This window comes from Diadema antillarum, unplaced genomic scaffold, assembly GCF_040938485.1.
Source record: "Diadema antillarum isolate AM-2024a unplaced genomic scaffold, OU_Dant_1.0 scf00000017, whole genome shotgun sequence".
Classification (NCBI taxonomy): Eukaryota; Metazoa; Echinodermata; class Echinoidea; order Diadematoida; family Diadematidae; genus Diadema; species Diadema antillarum.
The window spans coordinates 598609-625765 of record NW_027270906.1 but is presented as its reverse complement, the minus strand read 5'-3'; the positions used below and the strand labels follow the sequence as shown (position 1 = coordinate 625765).

Sequence of the window (27157 nt, the reverse complement as noted above, 5' to 3'; positions counted from 1 at the left end):
AAAAGGGATGAAACGCTCCCCGAGCTGGCCCATGAGATCAGAAAGCTGTCCCGACGAGCTTACCCATCTGCTCCCCCTGAGGTCTTGAACTTCCTGGCAAAAGATCACTTTCTGGATGCTCTTGACGATCCAGATATCCGCCTGGCTGTGTACCAGATGGCACCCAAGACGGTAGATGATGCCTTGAAAGCTGCTCTTGAGGTGGAAGCCTTCCACCTGGCAGAGAAACAGCGAGGATTCCAAGGACGGAGAGTACGTGCAGTCCAAGGGAGAGATGCTCCACAAACTCAGACCCTCGCAGAAGAGGTAAGCAAGGCTGTGGCCGACGGGATGTCGGGTCACAGAGAAGCCCTGACTGGCCTTCAGGCGACTGTACAAAGGTTGCAAACTCAAGTAAACAACCTCCATGCAAGGGTAAACCAAACCAACCAGGACAATCAATCAGGAAGTCAAAGACGATGCTACTTCTGCAAGGATATTGGACATTTAAAGAGGAATTGCCCAAAATTTCTCTCGACCCAACAGGAGGGAAACGAGAAAGCGTCGGATGGACGGGTCGACAGCCGACAGTGATAAACTCCTGGCCCATACGAGTTGCACTACACAAGGAGATAGAAGGGATGTCCAGTGATGGAATATACTTGCATGGGAGGGTGCATGGAGAAGACATAACTTGTCTCATTGATACAGGCGCCAATGTATCCATTCTACAAGCTGCAGTATTTAGGCGGTTTGCCGAAGGAAATGGAATAGCACTAACAGACGCAGAATCCAGGATGATTCTTGCCGACGAAAGCAGTGTACCGGTTCTGGGCAAAGTAAAGGTAGAATTGGAAATTGGCGAACATGCACTCTCCCATGCATTCTGGGTTGCAGACATTGGCCCTGACTGCATCTTGGGGTTAGACTTCCTCAGGAGGCAGCGGTGTTCGATCGATGTAGGACTGGGCCAGGTATCCCTCGATCCACAAAGGAGTTCTGAGAAGACCACGCCTGACTTTCACTGCAGGATAGTTCTGGCTGAAACAGTAGAAGTACCTGCTATGTCCGAGATGATCCTACCAGGGAAAGTCAAAGACTTGCAAACGGAGTGCCAGGGCGAGCTAGGGCTAGTTCAGCCAGCTGAATCTTTCCTGGAGAGGAAAGGACTGTTAGTAGCTCGTAGTCTGGTAGTGGCCCAAGCGGGAGCGGTACCTGTCAGAGTCGCTAATCTTGCAAAGGATGCGGTAACCATTTACAAGAACACAACTGTAGGGACTTGTGAAGGTGTCCATACTATATCCAAGCTTGGCAACGCAGAGAACAGCAGTGATCAAGGCGAGTCTGTTCCTGCCCACCTGGAGGAACTCTACAAGGATGCGACACAGGAGCTGACTGATGTGCAGAAGGGGTTGGTTGCCACGATGCTTGCAAAATGGCAAGGCATATTTGCCTGTGATTCACAGGATCTTGGGAGGACCAAGGTTACCCAGCACCATATCGACACTGGACCACATCCCCCGATCAGACAGGCAGCGAGGCGACTTCCCTTCCATAAACAGGATGAAGCCAGTGCAGAAATAGACAAGATGCTAATGGCTGGAATAATTGAACCCTCCTGCAGCCCTTGGTCATCTCCGATTGTCCTCGTGCAGAAAAAGGATGGAAGCCTCCGTTTCTGTGTTGACTATCGGAAACTGAACGAGGTCACGGTCAAGGATTCTTATCCACTGCCGAGGATCGACGATACCCTTGAGATGCTAGGCGGGGCCACGATCTTTTCCACCCTTGACCTTGCCAGTGGATATTGGCAGATCGAGATGGACCATGCAGCCAAACCAAAGACAGCCTTCGCTACCCATCGTGGCTTGTTCCAGTTTAATGTGATGCCGTTTGGGCTATGCAATGCCCCAGCCACATTTGAGAGGCTCATGGATCAAGTCCTTAGTGGAATGCAGTGGGAGAGTTGCCTGGTGTACCTTGATGATGTCATAGTCCATGGGCGGTCATTCGAACAGCACATTCAACGACTCGATCAGGTATTCCAACGTCTTCAAACGGCTGGACTCAAGTTGTCACCTAAGAAGTGCAAACTTTTTAGGAAGCAAGTTGCCTTCTTGGGTCATGTTGTATCAGAGAGTGGCATACAAACTGATCCTGAAAAGGTCAAAGCAGTTCAAGACTGGCCGACGCCAAAGACTGTCACAGATGTACGCAGTTTCCTGGGCCTTTGTGGATACTACCGTCGCTTTATTGAGGGGTTTAGCACCATTGCAAAGCCCCTTCATAGACTGACAGAATCCAACACCCCTTTTCAGTGGAAGGAAGACTGTGAGGTGGCATTCAGAGAACTGAAAACAAGGCTTCTTCATGCTCCCATCTTGAGCTATCCAACACGAGGTGATCCTTTCATCCTCGACACAGATGCCAGTGATACAGGCGTCGGTGCGGTGCTATCACAATTACAGGATGGAAAGGAACGGGTCATTGGCTACTACAGCAAAACTTTGGGGAAGGCAGAGCGTCGCTACTGTGTTACCCGGAAAGAGCTGTTGGCTGTCGTCCTTGCAGTCAAAGCGTTCCACCACTTCCTCTATGGCCAACATTTCATTGTGCGGACTGACCATAGTGCTCTCAGGTGGCTGACTAGTTTCAAAAATCCGGAGGGGCAAGTAGCCAGATGGATCGAGTTACTGGGAACCTACAACTATACAATCGAACACAGGGCAGGAAGAGTACACAGCAATGCCGATGGCTTGTCAAGAAGGCCATGCCAAGATTGTGCCTATTGCAGGAGGCAGGAAGAGAAGGAGCAAAAGGTGCTTGAGGATGAACACCCAAACCAGATGCCCCTGCAGTGCTCCTGTCACAAAGTCAGGGCACTGGCATCAGAAGAAGGGCCTGCCGAATGTCAAGAAGATGTAACGGCAATGCAGTGGTCTACTGGTGAGCTCCGGGAGTGTCAACTTCAAGACCCCGACATCGGTCCTCTTGTTCAAGCCAAAGAGAAGGGTACGCGACCATCATGGGAGGAAGTGGCGGGTGGAAGCAGGATATTGAGAGCCTATTGGTCCCAGTGGGATAGCCTTCACCTCAAGGAGGGGGTAATCTACCGGCTCTTCGAATCCCCTTCAGGAGACCACAATAAATGGCAGTTGCTTGTGCCCAAAGAGATGAAGCGGAAGGTATTGGCAGTTGGGCACAGTCATCCCCTGTCAGGCCACCTGCGGACTAAGAAGACGATTGCCAGGCTGAGAGAGAGATTCTACTGGAGTGGAATGATGCGAGATGTGGACAAGTGGTGTAGGGAATGCTCCACATGTGCCACCAAGCAGAACCCCCAACCGAGGAGAGTGGCCCAAATGAGACAGTACCAATCGGGAGAACCATTCCAGAGGATCGCTCTAGACATTCTGGGCCCTTTGCCAACAACAACAGCTGGCAAGAAGTACATCTTAGTCATTTGTGACTATTTCACCAAGTGGACAGATGCAGTTGCCATTCGCAATCAAGAGGCAACCACCATTGCCAAGGTCCTAGTAGAGCAGTACATCTGCAAGATGGGGGTGCCGGACGAAATCCACTCAGATCAAGGACGGCAGTTTGAATCGGCTGTGTTCCAGGAAATGTGCCGCCTACTAAAGATCCACAAGACGAGGACCACAGCATACCATCCACAATCGGATGGTATGGTGGAGCGGTTTAACCGGACCTTGGAAAACATGCTCTCCCTCGTAGTGACCCCAACGCAAAAAGACTGGGATGCTTGGCTACCATACCTCTGCATGGCATACAACTCAGCAGTACATGAATCAACCGGTTACAGTCCTGCTGAAATGGTGTTTGGGAGACCAGTGAAGACACCTTTGGACATGCTGCTCCCAGTCAGAGAGCTTGGTGATGCTGACAGCTACCCGGAGTTTGTGGATACTTTGGAGGAGAGGCTACAGCAAATCCATGTTGCCGCCCGCCAGCATCTGAAATGTTCAAGTGCTCACCAGAAACGTTATGCTGACCGTAGGGCTTCAACTCAGACATATGACAGAGGAGACTGCGTCATGATCCACTACCCCGTGGTAAAGCAAGGCTTATCCCACAAACTCCATCGACCATGGGTAGGCCCGGCCATTGTCATGAAGAGGATCAATGACTCCATCTACCGTGTCAAAGCAGGGCAACGGAAGAAACCCCAGATCATGCACTTCAACAGACTCAAGAAATATGAGGGACAAGCGCCAGGCTGGTTTCAGGATGTCCTACGCTCTTTGGGGGGAATCAGCCGTGGGGAAAACGCAGGAAGGGATGGGACTGTAAATGTCCCTAACAGGGCAGACCATGAGACATCTCTCACCCTTGAGACAGAAAGTAACAATCAGCAAAAGAATGAAGCTGATGGGGGACAATCTGCACACCCAACTGCGCCTGTGCATGGGGAAATTGGTGAGGTTCCCGAGGGGGTGGGGACCGAAACTGACACAGGGGCAGATGACTCCACAAGCAAATGTGATGAAGGAGGGGTTGATAAAGAGACCCAAGTCAAAGAAATCTTTCAACGTCCTCGTAGGAATGCCGCCCCACCTGCGAGGTTGGGAATACATGAGTAGGTGATAACAGAATATGATTGTTAATTCTACTTTTGTTGTTACTTTGATGAGGTTTGAAGAACTTATGCGAGGACGCATAAATTTGAGGAGGGGGTGATGTAACACAGTAATAAAGAAGGGTTATATATGGTTGTGCCCTCCAAGGAGTATGTCCCCTTTGCATTCACATTGTTTGAGAAAATAAGTCTGTCGATAGCTAAGTTAGTGTTGGAAATACCGATACAATTCTGATCAGACAGCCAATACAATATATTTCTATACTTGCTCTTGTAGACCTCTCTATGAAATTTCTTGCAACATTGTTGTATATAGTGTATATAAGTGAGCATATTTTGTAGTTCAGCAGTGTTACATCCATTTAAAACAGTAATGATTTGTTTTCGTAGCAGTAGGACTAGCCCTCTCCCCATCCCCTGCCTGAGTTGTGGTTAAAGCCCCCTGTCTCTTATCTTCCTTCCTGTTTATCTTTGTGGTCATCGCTCTACTGGTGGAGGGCAGTGCAGAGTGCTGTGTTGTTATCTTTTATGTCTTTCTTGGAAAATTTAGGGGAAAAAGGGGATGGAGACCACTGGGGCTGGAGAATATATAGCAGATGTAAAATATCGAGACTCTCTCTCTCAATTCTGGTACCAGTGAGGCAGCATGTCAGTGCAAGAAATGTGGGGTGGTTCTGTTTGAAAGGAGTCTATAACTAGTGGCTTCGACCTGTAAATATGTCATTATTATACCTGTACTGTATAGTTTCTGGTGGTTTATTTGTGATTACCGACCTGCTTGGTTTGTGAACTGGCGAAGGAAGGAGAAACTACCTCGGACGACATCGCTTGTATATAAACGCCCTTCAGACCTGAGACTAAAAAATCACCTTGCCCTCTTTCGCTATACTCGTCCCAAATCATCATATGTGTGAAAGATATGTGGGCACATCACGTTATATCGTCTTCACCATTTGTATCCTGCTTGCTGTGCGTTGGAAATTGTGTCCTACTTCGGAATCGCAGTTAATGGAAATGGAAAGTATCAGCTTTATGGATGGCTATGACTGTGTTTGTACTGTTTACCGGAGCTAATCAACCCAAGTGAAAGTGCATTGGTGTATGGTCGCAGAGTGCCACCAGTCGCGTGAATCTTGTGTCATTGGATCCCCAGCACTGAACCGGTCCCGCGGTGAGGAGAGCTTTATGTTTGACACTAGTCATCGGCGATATAGTACAGAAATCTGCCGCGTGGACTGTGGAGGACTCTCTATGAGAATGTGAGTCATATGTGCCTTATAATTATATTACATGATCACTGGTTATTGTGTATGAGCCCCGTTGTACTATACAAATGTGTAGTATAATGTATATGAATGTAGACAAGTGAGGTTAATGTCATATCCCTTCTGAGATTCTTGTAGTATATGGATTGTACGTTGTGGGAGTAGTCAAACACATTTGGGACCTGACGGTATTGTGTAAGATACAGGAAAAAGAGTTCCAAAGGACTGCAATAATCCTCTGCATGGAAAAATCGGATATTGATTTCTGTCATGTTATATGTCACCCAAAATTTGTGTATAAAATGATCCTGTAGTACCCTCAATGGATGAAATATTAAGTTAAAGTGCACAAACAAATGCACGTTCACGATTCTGAGCATTTAAACTTGACACATGAACCGCTAGAGGCCTGTGAAGTGGCCAAAACTGTTTTATACACTAGTACACTCTGAGCTTAGTATAGTTCGACATGCCGGTGATACAAGAAGTTTCTTAATGTATGTTGTGATGTTATAAGAAAAGCTTGTAATTGCTTACTGGCTCCATTATCATTACTCTATGTATTAAACCACATTTATGAGTTAAATTGGTGTTCAATCGATTCCTAATTGTGGAGTGACGTGTCTTGTAAGAAGAGCTATCCCTGATACGAACATAAATAACGGTCGCGTTACATATATATATATATATATATATATATATATATTCATTCATTCATGCCTTTACTCACTCACTCATTAAGTTTTCCTTTAGTAGGGTAGCCCTTTCAGTTCACTCCGAACTGCTCTGCCAAGGGGTCCTGCAATACATGCAAAAAAAACCCACAAACTTACAGACACACTGACAGAGAAGAAACACAAACACAATAACATAAACAAATATAAAAATAAAAATGCTCTTTAGGTTTTTTAATTAGTGATACAGAGACTCCAACTCTCCCGTTTTCGACGGGAGATCTCCCGCCGAAAGCCCATTTTTGCACAATCTCCCGTTCTCCCGTTTGAGATTTGATTTCTCCCGCCCTGGCTCTGTGTCTCCCGGTTGAAAGGATTTCTTACTTATTTCTATCGTATGTTGAAAAAATAAGCCTTAGATAGCACCAGAGAACATCTAGAATCCTAGGAACTTCGCGCTTCGCACACATCAACTTGGAGTCTCCCGTTTGCTAGGGGTTTCGGGCGGGAGAATCTCCAGATCAGAAGGTGCTTGGGGTTGGAGTCTCTGGTGATATCCAAGGATTGTTTGATTGTTTTCCTTTTTTGTTACTTGGTTGTTGTTGTTTTTTGGGTGTTTTTATTGATATTGTAGGTTTTGATGTGAGCTATGATAGGGAACCATTGGAAGTTAGGATGGGGAGGACGAAGAAGACATGGGATGAGAATTAGTAAGAGAAGGGAGGATGCGGAGTGAGACGTTGGGGAAAGGGAGGTTTTCGTTGTCATTTTTATGATATATTTCATTTAGTGTATTTCTCTGAGATGTTGCATATTGATCAAATCCCTTTAATCAATCAGTTATGTTTCTGTAAAGATGGATATAAAATGTCCGAATTATTTCTTAATTTGAACGTTCAAATAAGAAAATAGGGGTTTCACTTTTGTAGACTGTATTATGCAAAATAAATGAAAGAAATGATACCAACATTTTGTTTATTGGGAAAAGGTTATTCTTACACGTGCATGCATACGCGTGAATTAATGTGTGTACCCGTTACATGCGTGCGAGGTTGGACTCCCCGATCTTATTGTATCTTGTTCCGACCTCACAGACTCTAGGTTACTCCAGGTTCAGTATTCTAGGCTGGTGTGCAGGTGGCATCTCTGCCTTACTTCTGGCGGCAACCTATCCTGACGATGTGAATAAGGTCGTGACTTGGGGCGCGTTTGCTTACATGACTGATACGCTGGTGGACACATTTGAGGGTACAATTTGCTTTCTGAAATTTTTATTTATTTATTTATTTATTCCGTGTTCTTTATACAGGGTAGTCTCTTCAGTACATAAAACTGCTTTACAAGAGAGCCCTGTATTACATAAAAATATTAAAATACAATTTACAATTTGAAACAAATTTTAAACAGTACAATGTTACAGTCCATAACGATATATTACATAAAATACAATACAAAATACGAAAAGTTAAAAAGGCAATCAAAATATAAAACTGAATATGATATGTTGAATAAAATGTATAACAATGTAAAATTAAAGCACAGCTTACATTCAGAATAATAGTATACATTTATTATAACCAGTAAAATATCACACATGATTGAAAAAACAAACAAACAAACAAATGCGATCTATCCATTATCCCCTATCCCCACATCACCCGCTTCCCTTCTCCGGATAATACAGTGTAGTTGCTGCGGCAAGATTTTTTTTGTGTGTGTGTGTGTAAAAAAAAAGAAAGAAAAAAAAGGTGTATACGGTCGACAAGAATATATTCAGCTAAAATAAAAGCCAAAATCAAACTCTCATATTTACATAATTTCTTTAGATATTCAAACTACACATACATTTGTACATAAATAAATAGTCACTGTTTGGTTTGGGTAAAAACTCAGATGACAAAAATGTATAAAAATCAAAACTCAAAGGTCAAAACTTAAACATTTACGCTGTTTCATAAAATTTTCGAACGACACAGAAGTTTGGACTTGAATAGGTAACATATTAAGATACAATGTGCCTTGATACGAAAATGTTGACCTCATATATTCTGTACGTGGTTTAGGAACAAAAAGAGGATTGTTTGCAGCATATCTTGTATAATAATATATCGGTCTATTTGAAATGAGTTTCTTTGAATACATGGGTGTAAGATTATTGATAATTTTAAACACCATTATACAATGATTAAATTTAATCCGTTGTTGCACTGATTGCCAATTAAGCAGCCTCAAGAAATTATCAGTTGATGTATATCTATCAGCATTTGATATCATTCTAGCGTATCTGTTTTGAGCACGTTGTAATCTTTTTATATTACATTTTGTCGTAACGTGAATTAAGGATGTCTATTTCATTCGTCCGAAAGACATATACATGTGACAGCCTCAATGGCTCTGAATCAGTCGCTTAACCATGGTAATAAGATTCGAGTATTAAGAAAGCACCATTAATTGCATGCTGTAATTGAGAAATAGAAGCTATTGACGACTTACCTTACTGAGCACATACAGCAGTTGATAGTCCGGCATCTTAGTTTTCTCCCGAAGTGCAGGTCGTGTGCATAGAGTGACAAATCTGATTACCAAACAATTAGAATGTTAACACGATGTTTGTTAGAACATTAACTTATTTTTTACATTGCAAGATATTATCGACTTATATAATTATTTTCCCCTGCCCCTCTTTTTTTCCGTTACACTCTCTCCTACAGCTCTTCGTGATATAGATAGCTGGACTTTTAGACCAATCGTTGAGGAGCTGACCACGCTCTACGGAGAGAAATACTTCCGAGACACATGGAATAACTTCTGTGACGCCATGAACGCTTTCATTTCAAATCCAGATGGCAATATTTGCATAGAGGTGAGAAATAAGCAGAAATCTATGGTCGAATGGAGGCTTTCATTATTTGAGCTTAGAACTTTCCCTGTTTGAAAAAGAAGCACAGCTAAATATAATATAAACATCAATATAGTTCATTAGCAAACAGGCTCAGAAGATCTGCAAGCCAAATGTAATTCTTGTGGCCACTGATAAGTCCCTTCCCGATTATAACCAAAGAAGCTTTGAATTATCTTTCGGCGAGGATAAAAGGGATATCATCCATAAAATAATTAATATTTTTTACGTTCCTTTGTGGAGATATTCATTAGGAGCTCCCTCGTGGAGACCAATATATTTCATGACAATGTAAATGATAATGTTTGATTTGTTTAAGATTGATTGTGGTCTGATTTGATGTCAGTATTGTTTGGGGCTTTTTTTTTTTTGTAGGGTCCCATTTCTTTTCTGTCTCTCTTTTCTTATAACAAATCCGTGAAATCTCACTGTCTGAAGACTTAGCGCTTTAGAATCTTTTGTTTCTTCATTCACCTTTACTCAAAAAGAATGTGAAACTCTTTTATGGCCCACAATTTCAGAATGGCATCTTACAAACGGTCCATTATGGAAATTACACCCCTCACCCCTAAAAAAAAACACACACAAAAAAAAAACACCCACGAATGAAATAAATGAATAGATAAATAAAAGATAGCCGAAAGCAACTAAATTGTGATACTCAAACGTTGGTGGCTCCAGCTCTATTTGGCAGGTTTTTGTGCTTGAAAACTTTCTTGCGCCTGAGCTTTAATTGGCCCCATTGGTCTACATGCTTTATAAAGCTAACAGAGTCTGCAATGAATTCTTGCATCATCGTCACAATGGAATGATCGAGCTGTAGCTCCTGAAGATTATTGTAGATTTCCACCTTCTAACGATAATTGTAATAAAACAACAATATCACACTGAAATAAAAAAGACGGGACGCCATAACACGCTAATAAGGTACACACAAGGTCGCCTTCGTCGCACAGGAGCAGAAATGACCCGCTGCGTTTCAGCATCTTCTGAAGACGAGCAAATATAAACAAAACAGAAGAAGCAAATTAGAAAAAGAAAATCTTTTCTTGATGCATATATAATGGACATGCTGCTAAATACTACCCAGTTTAAAAAACAACAAATGCATGTATATGCATGTATAGTTGGGTTTACGTCTTGTTGGATCATTCATTTATTATTTGGAAACGTTATCTGAGCATAACAACATAGTATTACTATCATACAGTTAATCGTCTGTTTGACATTCGCTTACCATGGAATAAATCATATAAAGTATGTTAGTCGTCCATTTTGCTTATTTTCTGTCTGCATGAATTGATGTTTGTAGGCGACAGAGCGCGTCACCTGTCCCACACTTGTCGCTTACGGGAAGCTGGACGGACTGATACCGGAGGAACATCCCCTCTACCTGGCTGAGAAGATCAGAAAGTCTCAGTGAGTTAACGGCATACATTTTTCATAAGTCATTAATGGTTGCTTTTTAAGAGCATGCAAACATGCATATTCATCATTATTCATGAACTCTGCGACAGTCTCGAAAGCAGAAAGTTTTTGGGAAAGAAAGAAAGAAAGAGAGAGAGAGAGATTAATGGCGTTCGAGAGCATCAGCTGACGAAAAAAAAAAGAGGGGCTTAAGCGCAGTCACCCCCTAATTTTTTTCTTTTCTTTCTAAAAAAAAAAGAGAGCACAATTCAAGGCGGGGTGTGCGCCCGGTCCGCCCCTCCCTGGATCCTCCACTCATGTGTTACAGTAAGAATGGTAATGTTAGTAGCTCCCCCCCCCCCCTTCACATACACACTTTCATTACATGTAGGCCTGCTTTTCATTTGGTCATTATTATTCAGTTCAAATTCACTTCAAATCTATTTCATATTTCCACTTTCTCGATGAGTGAGTTCACGGCATACATTTTTCATGAGTCATTAATGGTTGCCTTTTAAGAGCATGCAAACATGCATATTCATCATTATTCATGAATTCGGCAACACTCTCGAAAGTAGAACGTTTTTGGGAAAGAAAAGAGAGAGAGAGATTAATGGCGTTCAAGAGCATCAACCCCCCCCCCCCCCAAAAAAAAAAGGCTTAAGCGCAATCACCCCCCCCTTATTTTCTTTTTTCTTTTATTGAAAGGAAATAAAAGAAAACACAATCAAAGGATCTAGGACCCTAGATCCGCCAATGTGTTACAGTAAGAATGGACATGATATTAATACCCCCCCCCCCCGCCCATAGACACACATACACACTTTTATTACTAAGTAGGCCTACTTTTCATTTGGTCATCATTATTGGTAGTTTTGTATGTGATTACTGAAATACAGTTTAATTTTAAAACAATGTTTTACCACAGATAGGTGAAATATACCCTAATCTATAAGCATATGATCGGCAGATATTCAATAATCATACTCAATTCTGATGTAAATCGTTGACACTATCATTTCTATTGATATCCTGTATTGATAGATGACCAGGCTATAGTCTCTATCGACACTTTAAGATACAACAAAATTGATTTCATTCTTTCTTTTTTTCAAACCTTGTGACTTACGTTTCATGTTTTGTTGCTGTTTATCCATCAGGCTAATTATGTTCCCAAGCGGAAAGCATGCCCTACACTTGCAACACTCGAAGACTTTCAACGAAATGATTGAAAAATTCTTGACGGACTTGTGAAAGAAGAGCTGTGGACCGCAAGGAGATCGTGAAAATTGTGGAAGATAAAAATTCAAACTCCTTTTGGCTTGACGCACAGCTTCCTTTCTAAGATTTAAAGCTGGTATATGTTGGTGAGGCATCGCATGGCACATTCAGAAGCTTTTTTGTTGGGGGTGGTTGGCAGAAGAGGATTCAATTTAGTTTAGCGTTTGAATATTTGTTCCTTTTAAGGTTTCCTGCCCTGCGAAAGCATAAAGCATTGTTTTTAAAACTGAAGAGGCATAAATCAAGTTTTCGATGCGGCTTTTTTGTGTAATCATTAGAGGGAGAACAAGTGTATTGTTGAGTGCACAATCATTTCATCTGTTGAAACATACATCTGAAGGCACTTTCATAATGCAAATAAGACTTGACTTATGCTGAGCTGGTATGAATGCTGAAAAAAAGGACTACTACTTGTAAATGGTTGTTATGACAATCCAGGTTTCCTTCGGTCACTACACAATCAGACCTCAACTGAAAAAAAAAAAAGAAATGGGACGTACATTGTATATCGTAAATTTCAGTGCTTCAGTGTGACATGTGAATAGATTGATAGATAGATGGATAGATAAATGGAATAAAGTAATAAACAAATAAATAAATAAGCATATGTGTGTGTGTGTGTGTGTGTGTGTGTGTGTGTGCGTGCGTGCGTGCGTGTCTGTGTCTGTGTCTGCGCCTGGATGATGAGTGCCTGAAAAAGGCCATGTAAACAAATGGGAATGATAAAATGCAGTGCACACAAGTAAACCGTCATCTTTACAGGCACCGAGTGAGTACATAGACAAATTTGGCCAGTTTTGCTGAATATTGTGTCGAACAGTACACAGAATATTTTTCGGGATGATGGAAATTGTGATTCTTTTGATATTTCTTGTAAGAACCATTTCGTGATGCTTTCAATAGGGAAAAAACAAACAAACACACAAACAAACGACGTAACAAGTATTGTATTTACCATCCTAACCAGAAGGAGAGTAGACAGGCGCAGGTGCGAATCTACAAGTCGTTTTGTGATGGCCGAAGAGGCGAGGACACGAGACAAAATAAATGACATCATTTATTAAACATGGGGCATTCACTATCATTCTTCTTTTTTCTTTTTTTTTTGTGCGCGTGTGTCTGTCTCTTTGTGGTGCGTGCGTAACGTCTGCGTATGTGTCTCTTTCTTCATGGCGCCTGCACCTGTCAGCAGGTGTAAAGAAACGCCCTCACTGCACCAAAACAGAGTCACACCATTCGATAGCGACAGATAACTAAAAGTCCCTTCCTTACCGTAAACTCTCATACCTACGTCCTTCATATTTTTCAACTAACACGTCTTCAGTCTAGCAGTTGCTGAGTAAACTCCACGCAAAATTAATTCTGCAAACCTGAGGAACTAATATTTCCTGTCATCTCTCATCAAAATTTTGAAGCCTATAGTGATAATGATTCGTATCGTTGGAAATTGTGGATAAATTGTAAACTCGCCGAAAAGAAGGTATTGTTTGTTCGTTTGTTTATCTATTTGGTTTTATTTTTGGTCTCGAATAGTGTGTATCTTATACCGAAATGCACAAAGACGTATGAACTGTGCAATTTTGTTTTTCTATTTCATCTGCGTGCAGAATTACGTGAGTTTTAAGAGTTTGCAATGCGTAAAATATATCTGCAAAATACACTCAGCAAAAAAAGAAAGTAAAACTTTTCAAGTTTATATTTCTCGTAGAATATTTGGATAGAGGTTAATGTACTATATACCATAATGAAAGGTAATTTAATTGGCTATCACCCCGATAGGTCAATAAAAAGGGAAACCGTACGCATGAGTGAACACCTTTGTTTTTCTCTCCAAGGCACAAAACTAAACATTTCAAAAAATGAACAAGTTGTCATTCATGCGTTAATGCTCTTCCATGTAACATTAAGAACAAACGACAAATTTAACACAATAAAAAACATGAATTAGGTTGCAAAAATAAACCCGTGATATCTATAGTATCTTTGAAGCCAAAAAGATCAATAAAGGCGAAAAATAATGGGGGAAAATGACAAATCTTATGTCAAATAAAAAGTCTAATTAAATTAAAGCGGAAGCAATATTAACAAAAATGGTTGGAATTTGAATTGATTGCTCAAATAAGGAAAATCATAAATAATATTTGATTCTTTAATTTGTCTCATAAACTCTTGAATTACTAAATCTATTACTAAATTAAAATGTTCTGTTCACTTTAATAATCATCATTGTGCCCTTACTCCCTATGGTCATTTGAAGTTTGAGTTAACAGTTTCTCTAGTTTCCCACTTTGATTTTGTCGCAGATTATAAACAGAAAAAGAGTAAGAAAACTTATTTATTTCATTCATGTCTCTTATTGTGTTAAACTGGTCTTTTGTTATTATTGTTATCTTGAAGGGCATTTGCAAATAAAAGAGAACATGTCAATTTTTGCAATTTTTTACTTTTGTGCCTTGGAGAACAAAAACGAATGTGTTCACTCATACGTGAAATATCCCTTTATATTTACCTACTAGATCGATAGCCAATAAAATTACCTTTAATATGATATATGATATATTGATTTTCATCAATATCTTCTATGAAAAATATTAACTCGAAAAAGTGTTTTGCTGAGTGTATATCATAATCAGTTTCACAGACACCAAAGACTACATAGACGCTCTATCATTTCACGGTTTTCATTCTATTTCACACGAACATACAGATGATAGGAATTATGACAACAACTCCATACAACATTAAAGTTTGGTAAGATATCCAGAGATAGATATCCAGAGATCGAATTTCGAGAAATTCTTATGCTTCAAAACTAAGTCATGAATTTGTTGGCCTTGGAACACTTTCCCTCGTCAAAAAGTAATAATTCGACGCGAAGTCTATTTTACGGGCATTGATGAGTGGAATTTGTGTAATCTCACTCTCTTGTATTTCATCGTCTCATGATTATTTTCATAAAACTTTTTATTGATTATGTAAGCTATGATTGCTTTGGGTGTGAGCACAAGTTGTTCAATGCCACGCAAATATGTCAACAAAATATATCATAATTATTGTTATAATTATCATTGCTATTGTTGTTATCGTTATCATTATCATCATTATAATCATCATTGTTATGTTACCATTACTATCATCAATAGTATTGTACACTGTACTACCATTTCTTAAAGTGTATCTTTGCCCAAAAAATTATTCTTGATATGTGAAAGAGACACATTTCAGGAGTCCATTGCACCAACTTTCAGAGAAAATGGGTCATTAATTAGTGAAATAATGCGTCTGAAAGTTTCTAAACACAATGGGTCTGCGAAGCAAGACTACAGCAAACCCTATTGTTTGCACTGGGTTACGGAACCACAGCGGTTCCTGAATCTCCCAGACACAGTGTGTTTGGAAATTTTGAGATGCATTATTTCACTAATTAATGACCCATTTTCTCTGAAAGATGGTGCAATGGATTACTGAAATGTGTCTCTTTCACATATCCAAAATAATTTTTTGGCCAAAGATACACTTTAAGAAAAATAATCAATATATATCAAGGGATCTATGGAGTATCAACAGACGTGGGACAATGAGAGATATTATGAGACATTTGGGAGTACAATGAAAATTTTTCTGTAGCACTGCTTTCACTTGAAGCAATCAACACAAAGTATGCACTGTATCAGATGAGGACATTTCAAGCACCCCAGTAGTAGACGAGAAAATACTCACACTTGATCGAAACATTAGGCATCGTTCACGATTCGGCACGATGTATTGCAAAACCTTCTTAGCACAGATATATCTCACTCCTGATGGGATCGTATTCTAACCGTGGCCCGAACAAAAGTCTTTTACAGTATCTGCCACAAGATAACACACTAAGTAAGTTAATCGGTGATCTTTGAACATCTCGTAAATAATCTATGCACAAATGCCCACATATTAACATGTAATAGCACACACATGATTTTTTGACTGTCAAGACTTAAATAATTGCAGACGCATATATTTGTGATTATGGTACGAAAATATATGGAAGTTAGAAAAAGATAAATACTCATGTTTCAGCCTTCAGCTTATAGAAAACACTTGCATCGATGAACACAGTGATGAATTATTTTTTCTTCAGCGCAATGCTTTAGTGATAACAATCTTTTTTCTTAAAAGAAAACGTACAGGTCATATCGCATTCCACAGTTAATGGAAGAGTCAAAATGATGAACCAAACAATACGGCTTCACACAGTGAAAGATTAACCGATATTGAGATAAACTGACTTTCAATAAAAACGAAGATCAAGTGCATTGTGACCGACAAGGCTTTTTAAAATGCCACTGTTGTTTAATCCCATATATATATATATATATATATATATATATATTTTATAAAACCATTTTAAAATGTTACTCTGGGATATGTTAATATGTTGATTAGTCTATACTATCAGTGACTGTTGGTTTACAATTCGACATATAAGAGCTTGGCATCATGCTTCCATTAAAGTGAACAAAAAAATGATATGAGTAAACACAATATTTAGGTGATTATATCAATTGCTCTCAAAAAGAAGCTGAATCTATACCATAACACAACAGTCTAAAGGGGTTTGATGTTATTATACAAATAATGCACATGACTATTGTGAGAGATCGTTAGTGAAGATGTACCGCGCAGGAAGGTATTTACAATGACCCATCATGCACGACATTGACATCTCCACTAACATCACTAGCTTAATCCTGTGCATTATTTGTTTTATGAAAAACTAAGTAGGTCCATAAACTCTGAAATCAGCTGATAAAACTTTGTTATGCTTTACAATGGAGCCTCTCTTCAATAGGGCGTGCAGACATCCGCGCAAATCAAAGCAATCGTTTGTGTTTAGTAAAATGTATTAACCCCTGCACAGAGCACTTGGTAAACAGCCACAGCTCAATAAGCAGTGGAGTTACCGGTATGCTTTTTGTTGTTGTTGTTGTTGTTGTTGTACACAAATTTGCACTACATAAGGTGGGCACACGTGACTCATTTCAGCCCCTCTGATAGGCTACATTCTTAAACCCATATCATAATGGTTTTTATCAGACCACTGACGGTTCATTTTGAGATTGCGATATGAAAATTGTTATACAGTGGCAGTGAAATTTTTTCTCCATGTGAAAGAAATGCAGTCTACTAATTAACAAAAAGATCAACACAGCTTGTCACATTTACATACAATACACAATAGCACCAGTGCATTTATAAGCATTAAAGCACCAAATACAATACAATGTTCCTTTGGTTAATTTTAACGTCTCTTGGATCATTCACACCACTTCTAAATAAAGTCAAAAGACAAAGTGGCAATATTGGGAAGAAAATGACACACCCTGTACGCCAGTTCGTTCACATGACACCATCATAAGCTGGTGTACATTGCTTAATGCATGCTCACTTCACATTGCACCAATTAGTCAAAGGTAAGTCAATCCAAGTAAAAAGAAGAAAAAAAGTACTCAAGACGTCATTTGGTAACGGCATTTTGTCCTGACGTCACAGCGAACTGCGTAAAGGGATCATTACCACAGAAGTTCAGAGTGAAAATGTCTGCTACTAGTTGATCGTAACCACTGACAAGAATGTCCGTCCATATTCAACGGACATTCGGCGCACGTTGCCGTGAGTGACGTCACTGCATGTCTTGTAAAAGGAAGGACTATAAGGCGCCGCTTCCTTGTGGACATGACACGCCATGGAGCAGTGCTATAATAAGGGACACATCGCGCATGTTACATTGTTCAGCAGATGGTATAAATTCAAGATGTCGCCTATTTTTGGGGAAAGAGGTTCGTTTACAAGTCTAATAAACACCTGTATGTTGAGCTTGTCTATGACCTTGCATTGGTTCTTGTCAGCTGTCTATATGGACACGGGTACTGGTGACACTGATGGCGAGTACTTGTGAGCGTACGCTTTATCAGTGATAAGCTGGAGTTCTGGACAAGATGGAGAGTTGAAACTCCGAACCGATGTACTCCTTTTCCAACTCGTAGTCGACATCGATCGAGGAATGGTATTTTCGACGTCATGTCCCGTTTTTTCACATTGGTCATTACTCAATCTAGAAAGAACATCATCACTTCGTTCACAAGTTCTTTCCTTGGCAGTATAACTCCCTAAGTCTCGGTTATCAACATTAGGCTTACTCCGGCTCTCATCTGCAGAAGAGGCCGTTCCGTTGTTTGAATTTACGTTTTCTGTCGAGCCATTGGGTGTCCTTTCCGCATCCTGTGGATCCCCAAGGAGCTCTGGGGAACTCCTTTGCGGAGTTGCTCGAATGATTTTCACCTGAACCTTTGATTTGAACCGGATGTTAATGGAAGGTGAGTTGCTATGAGCGCACGAGTTGTCCATGCCGTCCGCTCTCCATGTCAGCCTGTCGGTGATGCATTTTGGGAGGAGCTTGATGAATGCTGACCGGAAGTCTTCCCGCGTAATTGAGTAAATAATGGGGTTACAACAGGGGTTTATAAAGCCGAACCAAGAGGCAGCCGTGTTGACGTAGAACGGCACGGCCTCGTTGTTGATCTTGATGACTTTGATAAGCTTGGTGAGTGAAAATGGTGTGTTACAGATCGTGTAGGCCAGGATCATGACGAGAATAGAGCGGATGGCTTTGGTGGAGTAGAAGCTTGGCGTGTTTTGCTTGCCCCGCTCGTCTTTCTTCTGTCGCCGTGGCCTACCAGGTGTTCTAGACGTACTGTGCGCAGGTGAATGCCCGTTTTCTTGGCGCGCAAATTCGCTTTGGGAGTAACTCGACACTTCCCCGCTCAGCGGAGAATTTCTCGGATCTCTGTCGACGAAGTACCCCATCACCTGCGGGGGCGCTATTCGCTTTGCATGACTGTTGGCCACTTTATAGATGCCGACGTAGGAGTACACCATGACAAAGATGGGTGACATGAAGCAGATAACGAAGGCAGAGATGGTATAGGCAAGTATCTGCTGGTGATTGCTTTCCCAGTTGATGGCACAGATGATCTCCGCGTTGTCGTAAATCACCCATCGCATTAACGGTGGCGCGGCGGCGAAGACAAACCCGACCAGCCACGTACAGAACACGAGCACTATCGCTCTCCTGTGCATCATCAGGCTAGTGTAGCGGAACGGATGGACCACGTAGATGTGGCGGTCGACGCTGATCAGCGCAAGGCTCAACATGGAGACGATGATGAAGCAGTAGTTGAAGAAACAGGCGACGTCGCAGAGGAAACCGCCGAAGATCCAGTCATCGTGCCAGACTGAGACGAGAGAAAAAGGCATAACGAGACTTGCACACCCCATGTCAGTGATGGCTAGATTCACGATGAAGACGTTTGACACCTGGATGGAAGAAGCAGGCAACAAGAAATCAAAACATTGTTATGTAATGATTAATATAAAGACAGATCCATCTTATTCAGTTTAACATTGTTTCAAGAAGAGAATTGAATGCCCTCTTCATTTTACAAGTCACCCTTCTATAAATCTTAAAAGTTTACTCTGACAGAACAAAGAGACGTTCATTCTCTTTGTTCTTCATTTATGAGTAACTCAATCACTGGTCCTTCCCTTCCTTCTGATATCACTGTAAAGGCGACTTGTACTTGCAAACTTTAGGAGTCTTGAGTCAAACTCTAAACTCAAGAAATAAAGCTACTCTGAAAAACAAATCCAGTCACTGAGACTTATGTTTCTCTTGCGTCTACTCACATATGATATTATCTGGACTTGGTACCTCTACATCAAACAATAAACATACCAATCCCGAGTAGTGACATCGCTTCACAACAATATCACGAGGTAAAAGAGCTGACTGACAGACAGACTTTCAATCCCAAGGAAGATATCACATGAGACTACATCTTTACTAGGATGGACCCATTTGCAACTGTTCCCTTTAGCATATCTCCTTTATATGATGAAATTACTGCGCAATTAATTCTGACTCCCCCGGAACGCTTGCAAAAATAGAACAGACATTTTGGAAGAGCGGATGCAACTGAAACAAACAAGAGATTCCTGATTGAGTTTGATTTTATCCCAGCTCTTTATGACAACGTCCGTGTTAATCTTAGTCATCATCCGTGCTTTCTCGCTGATACTCTCGACCATGTGTCTTCTAGACACATATATCCAAGTCACATACTTTCACCGCCGCTTGATTATAGTGTAACTCTTCAGTGTTAATAGGACTCTCACATCAGGATAAAGTGGGCCGTGGGCAGGTGGAAGCACGTTCAAATTATTTGCGCCAACACATTGGGGAAATCAATGTCTTCATTATTGCAGCACTGACTGCCAGAAGCCACAGCAAGCAAAGATCGTTGAATTACAAATATCACTTCAGCATCAACTGGGCGCATCAAGTAGCTGCTTGTTATCAAAACCGACGAATGAACTGGTGCTGACATAAAGCTTCTCAAGGTTTGAACTAAGATTCGCCCAATCTTTATGCACATCCGATGAAATGGGAAGCTTACTAGATCTTTGAGCCTAATGCTATGATACGTCTCTGTAGCGGTTTTGACAACGTGGGCTTTATAAGCTAGTTCATAATTAGCTTATGTGCACATTGCTACAAAATGACCTTTCGGGGTTTTTTTTTTCTCTCAGTTGGTTATGGCACTTCATTTGTTTTCAAAGCGTTATAATGCGTAATCGTATGCTTGTCCAATGTAACAATATGGAATTCATGCACAATGGTCTGTCAATATTGACATTTTGGCAGGAATCCACTTCATATATTGTTTTATATTCAACACTGTTTAATACATGAACAATCTTTGTCTATTATTGGCAAATAGAAGGCTTACTGTCATGTGGATGTGCTAGCAAGCACCTTAAGAATTACAAGTATAATCGTTGCATTACAGAATGCTTACCGTAGTGAATTTGAAAATCAGCATGCCTGATTATACAAATGACCTTTTTTTTTTTTTGGTCATGTGCAATCTGGAAAATGTGAACTGGCTTATTGGGAGCAGCCGACTCGCATGAGCATGACATGCGCAGAGCAACATTTTAGCATTAATGTCGTTGATCTAAAGTTGCCTATAGTATGACAACAGCGAGCTTTAGATCTGCGTCGCGAACGCTAAGAAGGCAGTATTCAGCAAGAAAACTGCTCTGCACATGCGCAAGACAGCTGTTTGCATTGTCAAACCCGGGAAAATGGCGTCGTCCACTGTCTTCTAAGCGTTTGCCTCGCAGATTTAAAGCTTGCTATGTAACAAATGAAATGATGAAAACGTTGACATTAGATCTATAGTTATAGAAGTCATCAATCATGTCAAATTGTCAATGTAGACGGAAAATGATATCAATCGGTAGGCAATCAGTATCTCAGACCAAGGTTGTCTCTATTTTGTGGAGATTTGGACCCTGCTAATTAGTACTCTTCGGGAGGTTAAACCTACCTGCGATCGGAGTGAGCGCGACCTGGACACGGCAAGACAAACCATGGCGTTCCCAACGAGCGCCATCACTATGACAACCATGAGAATCAGCGTGAGAAAGATCTGCACCGCGAAAGGGAGACTCATTGAGTTCGCTGTGCTCGCCACCTGTGGTATCCAGAATACAGCAGGGAGGAGGAGGAAGGCGGGAGGGGGGGGGGGGGGGATGAGCGGTAAAGACGATGATTAGGATTATGATACAGATAATAATAATAATAATGATAATAATAACAGTGGCCTCTTATAAAGCGCTGAAGTCCATCAATAATGATGCTCATGGCGCTCTTACATAATAGCAAATGAAATACAAACAAAACAAGATGCTTACTATACAATAACGAAATAGATCTAAGAACATAAGAAAAACCCTTCATGTACAAATTATAAAGTAACTTATACAATGTACAAAACGACTCAAATTATAACAATCACGTTCATTCACGATTGGGAATTAAACAGATGTGTTTTAAGGAGTTGCTTAAAGGAATTGGTTGAGGAAGCCTGACGAAGAGAAAGGGGAAGATTGTTCCAGAGAGAAGGACCGGCGTGGGAAAAGCTGTGGTCTCCCCAAGAGTGAGAGGATCGAGGAACATGGAGAAGTGAAGTACCAGCTGAACGGAGTCTACGAGGGGGTTAATATAAATGTATGGAGTTCCGGAGGTAGAGTGGCGAGGATCCATGGACTGTGTGGTAGACCAGTAAGAGAACTTTGAAGATGATACGCTTTTCAACTTGTAACCAGTGAAGTGACTGAAGAACGGGAGTTATGTGACAGGATTTCTTAGTGAGGGTGACAAGTCGAGCTGCAGATGAGGTTAAAATGTTTATCGTGAAATTTGATGATATTTGTACCGCAAGAGATAACATAAATGAAAATGCTGAAGATAATATTCATCATTATAACTTAAGTTTCGTATAGGCCTAGGTGTATATCGAGTAATCATAGTATAATTATAATTTAGAAGGGAATCAATTGACTGCAACTTTAAGACATGGAAGAAAACTCTTATACACAATAATAACAATCTCTGGATTTTCAATAGTAAAAAAGAAACAAAGTTACATATTTGTACCCATAAAATGGTATGAACAAAAACAAAATGTATGAAATGAAGATACATATCTTTTGAGGAATGAAGTTCATAAAAAATCCAAAAGTAAAATACGTTGAAATTTCTTCAAACCTGATAAAACCATATGACATACTGTCTTTGACCATTTAATACACATTTATTTTTATGACACACTTCTTTGAAATATTTTTGTTTGAATTTTCAATTCATCAATGAATAAAAGTCTCCTTCCGGTATCAACCAGCTCCTACATCTTTCCACCGCAAATGTATCTAAGACTATATGCCTTAAACTTTATGACGTTATGTATTATGACATCATGACAAGGTTCATGAAAGCTTATTCATTCTTTTACAAGAAGTTAATTACAATGAGACAGGAAACGGTGTGGAATACGATATGAAATGTTTCCACCCTTGGGGCGTTAATTGAGCAGTACGTGGGTTTCTCCCTCATGGTTTGATCCTGGAAAATGTTTTTCACCTATTTTTTTTTTTCTTTTTAGGGGGGTTCTTTTGGTTTTTTTGTCAGAAGAAAATCAATTTCACACCTCGTCACGCGAGCGAGGAAGGAGAGCTACAACATTTACATCTACAAGGTTGTGAAGGACGCCATCCTGCTCGTGACTGTGACTGCTTGGTGCTGCTTGTCTGAATTCTCTGCCATTCCATCACTGATGATCGCGTTTACTCCCTCTGTCAGAAGTCTTATACGTAATTTACACCCAGGAGAGATAGCGCAATGATAGTGCGATGTCACGTGTTCAAATGTTGCTTCGAAAGTTGGCAGGGATGTGAACGTACTTTGAACTCATTGCCCTGATTCCTTGAAAATGAATTTTACTTTCATTGACTGGTATCGTTACATGACATTGTTATTTGCAATTATGACATACAATAGATAAATGGAATTCTAGTCAGAATCGGGATAAGAATAATGTTTTATTGGCCATCGTGGCTTGGTTTCAAAAAGTTCATAACTCTTTGAGCTGAACATTCCAGATACTTTATTCAGCTGTTATGTATTTGTAACAAGGCCCACTGAGGGCGACAGAACACATCCGTTTATAAAGGATACACACAGACGTGTGTCTATACAACACTAGTATTCAGCGTTGATCTCTATATTGAGGCACCTCATGAAATGACTTGCAAGTAGGCCATACAGGAAGTTTGTCTTGGAATATCATTTCTCACGCAGAGAGAAAGCTCCCTAAGGACTTTTGATTGTTCCGTTACACATTAATTTTGATTGTACTCGTTGTCATTAACTGCGTGACTGCTTGTATCGCTTTTCCTTTCTGTCTGCATTTTTCCATTGTAATTCAGGAATCTATAGTTGTAGAAATGAAATTCATCAAGTTATAACCATGCCCATAAAATCTATTAAACTTGCTCTTTAATGATGCTTGTGAAACTGTCTATTATTGAGGCGAGAATCAACTCGCCTATAGACAGCTGTCAAATTTAATTAGGCACAAACATGATCCATATCTGCAATCAAGTTTCCTCTCCGTTGCTAGGAAGACTGAGATTTATCGTTTACCACGTGACAAGGAGGTCAGGAATAGCTGGGAATATTTTTCGCCGGTTGCTAGTTACGAGCAGATGTCTGAAATTAAACCGTCACGAGAGAATAAAAAAGGACTCATCGAACCTCATCCACACCGTATCATATTCACTATAAGTTATGGCACGGTAAAGCGATTGATATACCCAGATCTACTTAACAGCATTATTGCAATAATTGCAAAATTTCATCACTCACTTGAACAGACAGTTCTCTGGTCGTTATACGTTTATAAAGGCATTCGCTCTAAAATCGTCAAACTTATTTTGACATAGGTTGATAATTAACTTCGCGTGGAAGATCTATACGTAATGCGTCACTCCTCATTACCATCCCACACCTCACTCGATTTAATTGTAGCGCGGTCTTTGCAAACAGAAGAGTAGGAGGCTGTAATCGTTATTCCCAAATTGAATAAAGCCACACAAAGACATGGGGTGCAACGCCTGAGCCGATGAAGGACAGGGAAAAAAGCCCAAGGGCATTTGAATTGGTTGAATACCCTTCAACATCAACCTCACTCTGTCCACGTTATGTGTCATTAACAGATATTATTTGACCCTTGCGGAAACTTGTTAGAATGCAAGTAACAATTACTGAAATGTCTCAATTCCCTGCGGCACTAATTATTCGTAGAAGTCGGGACTGTTTGAAATCGTAGCGTGCTTCTGGTCAAATTCCCCGGCTTGGGTGTGGTGATGTGAGAGAGCGCGGCCGTGAGCCAAGCAGTTGCCTACGATGGACATGCTCTTTACGAGTACATGTATCATTGCAAAACTTCATCATCGCCTACAGACGTGACAATCTCATGGTTTGAACCATGGTCGCAAAACTCTACATTTACGTTACATCATTTCCTTTCAGAAAATATAACTCTGCCTGAACTTTCTGTTCTATGTCTTGCTTCTTATTCTGGTAGTTGCACCTAATTTTTGAATGAATAGATTCGTTCAAACTGTGATACGATAAAAGCAAGTCTAATACTAGTAACAGACTCTTTTCCACACACACACACACACACACACACACACACACACACACACACACACACTTGTGACTTATCAATGGTCAGGTGATGGTTTCAATTTATTGCCACATGGGGTGCTAGAACACCCTGATAAGCAGAGCTAGATACCATAGAGTCCACGAGGGTTAGCATGTGTGTATAGATGCTTTGAGTATATGAGTATTTCTTCTCACCCCCCCTCCCCCCGCACTCACTGAGATGCTCAGCTCAATGACAATCACATTTGTTTTCGTTTTCTTTTTTAGTGAAACAAAGAAGTCTGTTTCTAAGGTGATCACTCCTGGATTCACGCAATATGAAAATCAGAAACCCTTGCTAACATCTAACTTTCCCACCTATTTAAACAAAGCCTAATTTAATTTTGTGCGCGAGAGAAAGAAGCAAACGTTGCATAATCATTGCCATGACATGATATGATATAGACTATATAACAAACGGAATGCCGAATATATCAAAATAATTCAACACGGGATGCTGAAAAATTGAAATTAATCAAATGAAATCAAGTCAAATCAAAATTCAATCAAGTTGACTCACAGACATCGATTAAATATTGTAAAGATAGAAGAACAGCAAACCAAAGACCTGTTTAACTATTCCTTGTACATCGTTTTTTCATATACTGTGAATTTTTGGATCGAATTGTCCTTTACTATTGTAAGAATAGAAGTAAAATAATCTGTGCAAAAAGAGAAATGTTTACAGAATTTCATTAACAGGGAGACAAGAAGTATTTAATAACGTAATGTTTTCTTTACACAATGACTGCATGCGAGCTGTTTTCTCCACTCATTGGCGTGACTGGAGATACGATTAATCTAATTTCTGACTTACTCTATACATAATCAAATCATTATTGTTTCATTCATTTTCATGTGTATGTTTGTGTAATGATTTTTGTACTTCATAATTCACTTTTCCTACCTTGACCTAATTAGTCATGTGGAATGGGCGCATCATAAATACCCTGTATTATTATCATTATTATTATTATTATTACTGTCATTATTATTATCATCATCATCATCATCATCATCATCATTATCATTACTATTATTGTTATCATTATCATGATTATTATGAAACAGAATGAATATCTTCTAAACATCATTAATTTTACATGTGGGGACATTTTTACAGTGGTGATGAATACCGCGCGATATTAGAAACGCAAGGAATTCTATGATTGTGACGTCACCGTGTTTCGTGTGGATACAGGTCGATAAGTCTATACTTTCTTCCTCCTTTGATATTATTATAATTGAGACATTTAGAAATTGCATCTTGTCTGTAAACCAAGGAAACTTAAAGAACCGCACGAACACACAAAGACATGCGAGCACAAACACACACCCACATGTACACACACAGAGACGTATACATAATTATGCACATTATGTATCAGCATAAATTGCTATAACAGTCGGAAGCAACTAAGGTTTGGATGCAACTTTTGTAACTATTTGCAAGTCGAGTAGATTTTTCTATGAATCCCGACCTTAGACAGTTAGAGTGAAATTGGCACTGCCCCCGTTTTGGCAGAAACCGTAATAAGAGCAACAACAAAATTGTGTAATGTGTCTGATATATTATCATCGAGAGTAAGAATTTTATCCAAAAGCTGTGGCCAACACTTTGATTGAGAATCCCGACTACAGAAAGTGGGTTTTAGAAATGCGAACTGATAGTGGGTAATTTGCGATGCAGGAGGCACGTGTTTCATCAAATCAACTACACGCACGGATCAACGCTTTATCTGTTTTCAGATTAAAATTAACCAAATCCACCCAACACCACAAGGCCACTAAACACGTTTCCCGCGTAGTTAATGTTGCTTTAATTGTATGGGAATTGTGTCGTTCGTCCATCTTTAAATGGTGTCGAGTGATGCACTCGTTTACCCCACCTTGACA

The 27157-nt window shown here is 40.3% G+C and overlaps 2 protein-coding genes across 2 annotated transcripts; one reads left to right on the top strand and one right to left on the bottom strand.

Annotated features, from left to right (window-relative positions):
- The first annotated feature begins 6313 nt into the window (after positions 1-6313).
- LOC139725368 (valacyclovir hydrolase-like) lies at positions 6314-10840 on the top strand. Its single transcript, XM_071636455.1, has 4 exons — positions 6314-6319; positions 7613-7766; positions 9230-9381; positions 10730-10840. Exons 1-4 carry the CDS (start codon positions 6314-6316, stop codon positions 10838-10840), a joined length of 423 nt encoding a protein of 140 aa, XP_071492556.1.
- Positions 10841-17997: 7157 nt separating this feature from the next.
- Positions 17998-21662, bottom strand: LOC139725357 (D(1) dopamine receptor-like). The gene is made up of 2 exons (XM_071636446.1): positions 21537-21662; positions 17998-19461 (listed from the first exon to the last, which is right to left on the bottom strand). Exons 1-2 carry the CDS (start codon positions 21660-21662, stop codon positions 17998-18000), a joined length of 1590 nt encoding a protein of 529 aa, XP_071492547.1.
- Positions 21663-27157: the final 5495 nt, after the last annotated feature.

What these genes read in the sequence shown, in the direction of transcription:
- LOC139725357 (XM_071636446.1), bottom strand. Translation starts at nt 21,662, where the DNA reads ATGAGTCTCCCTTTCGCGGTGCAGATCTTTCTCACGCTGATTCTCATG. An exon ending in CGCGCTCACTCCGATCGCAG is followed by an intron (nt 19,462 to 21,536) that starts GTAGGTTTAACC and finishes TCTTCCATCCAG; the next exon opens with GTGTCAAACGTCTTCATCGT.
- LOC139725368 (XM_071636455.1), top strand. An exon ending in GCTGGTGGACACATTTGAGG is followed by an intron (nt 7,767 to 9,229) that starts GTACAATTTGCT and finishes TCTCTCCTACAG; the next exon opens with CTCTTCGTGATATAGATAGC. An exon ending in ATGGCAATATTTGCATAGAG is followed by an intron (nt 9,382 to 10,729) that starts GTGAGAAATAAG and finishes TGATGTTTGTAG; the next exon opens with GCGACAGAGCGCGTCACCTG.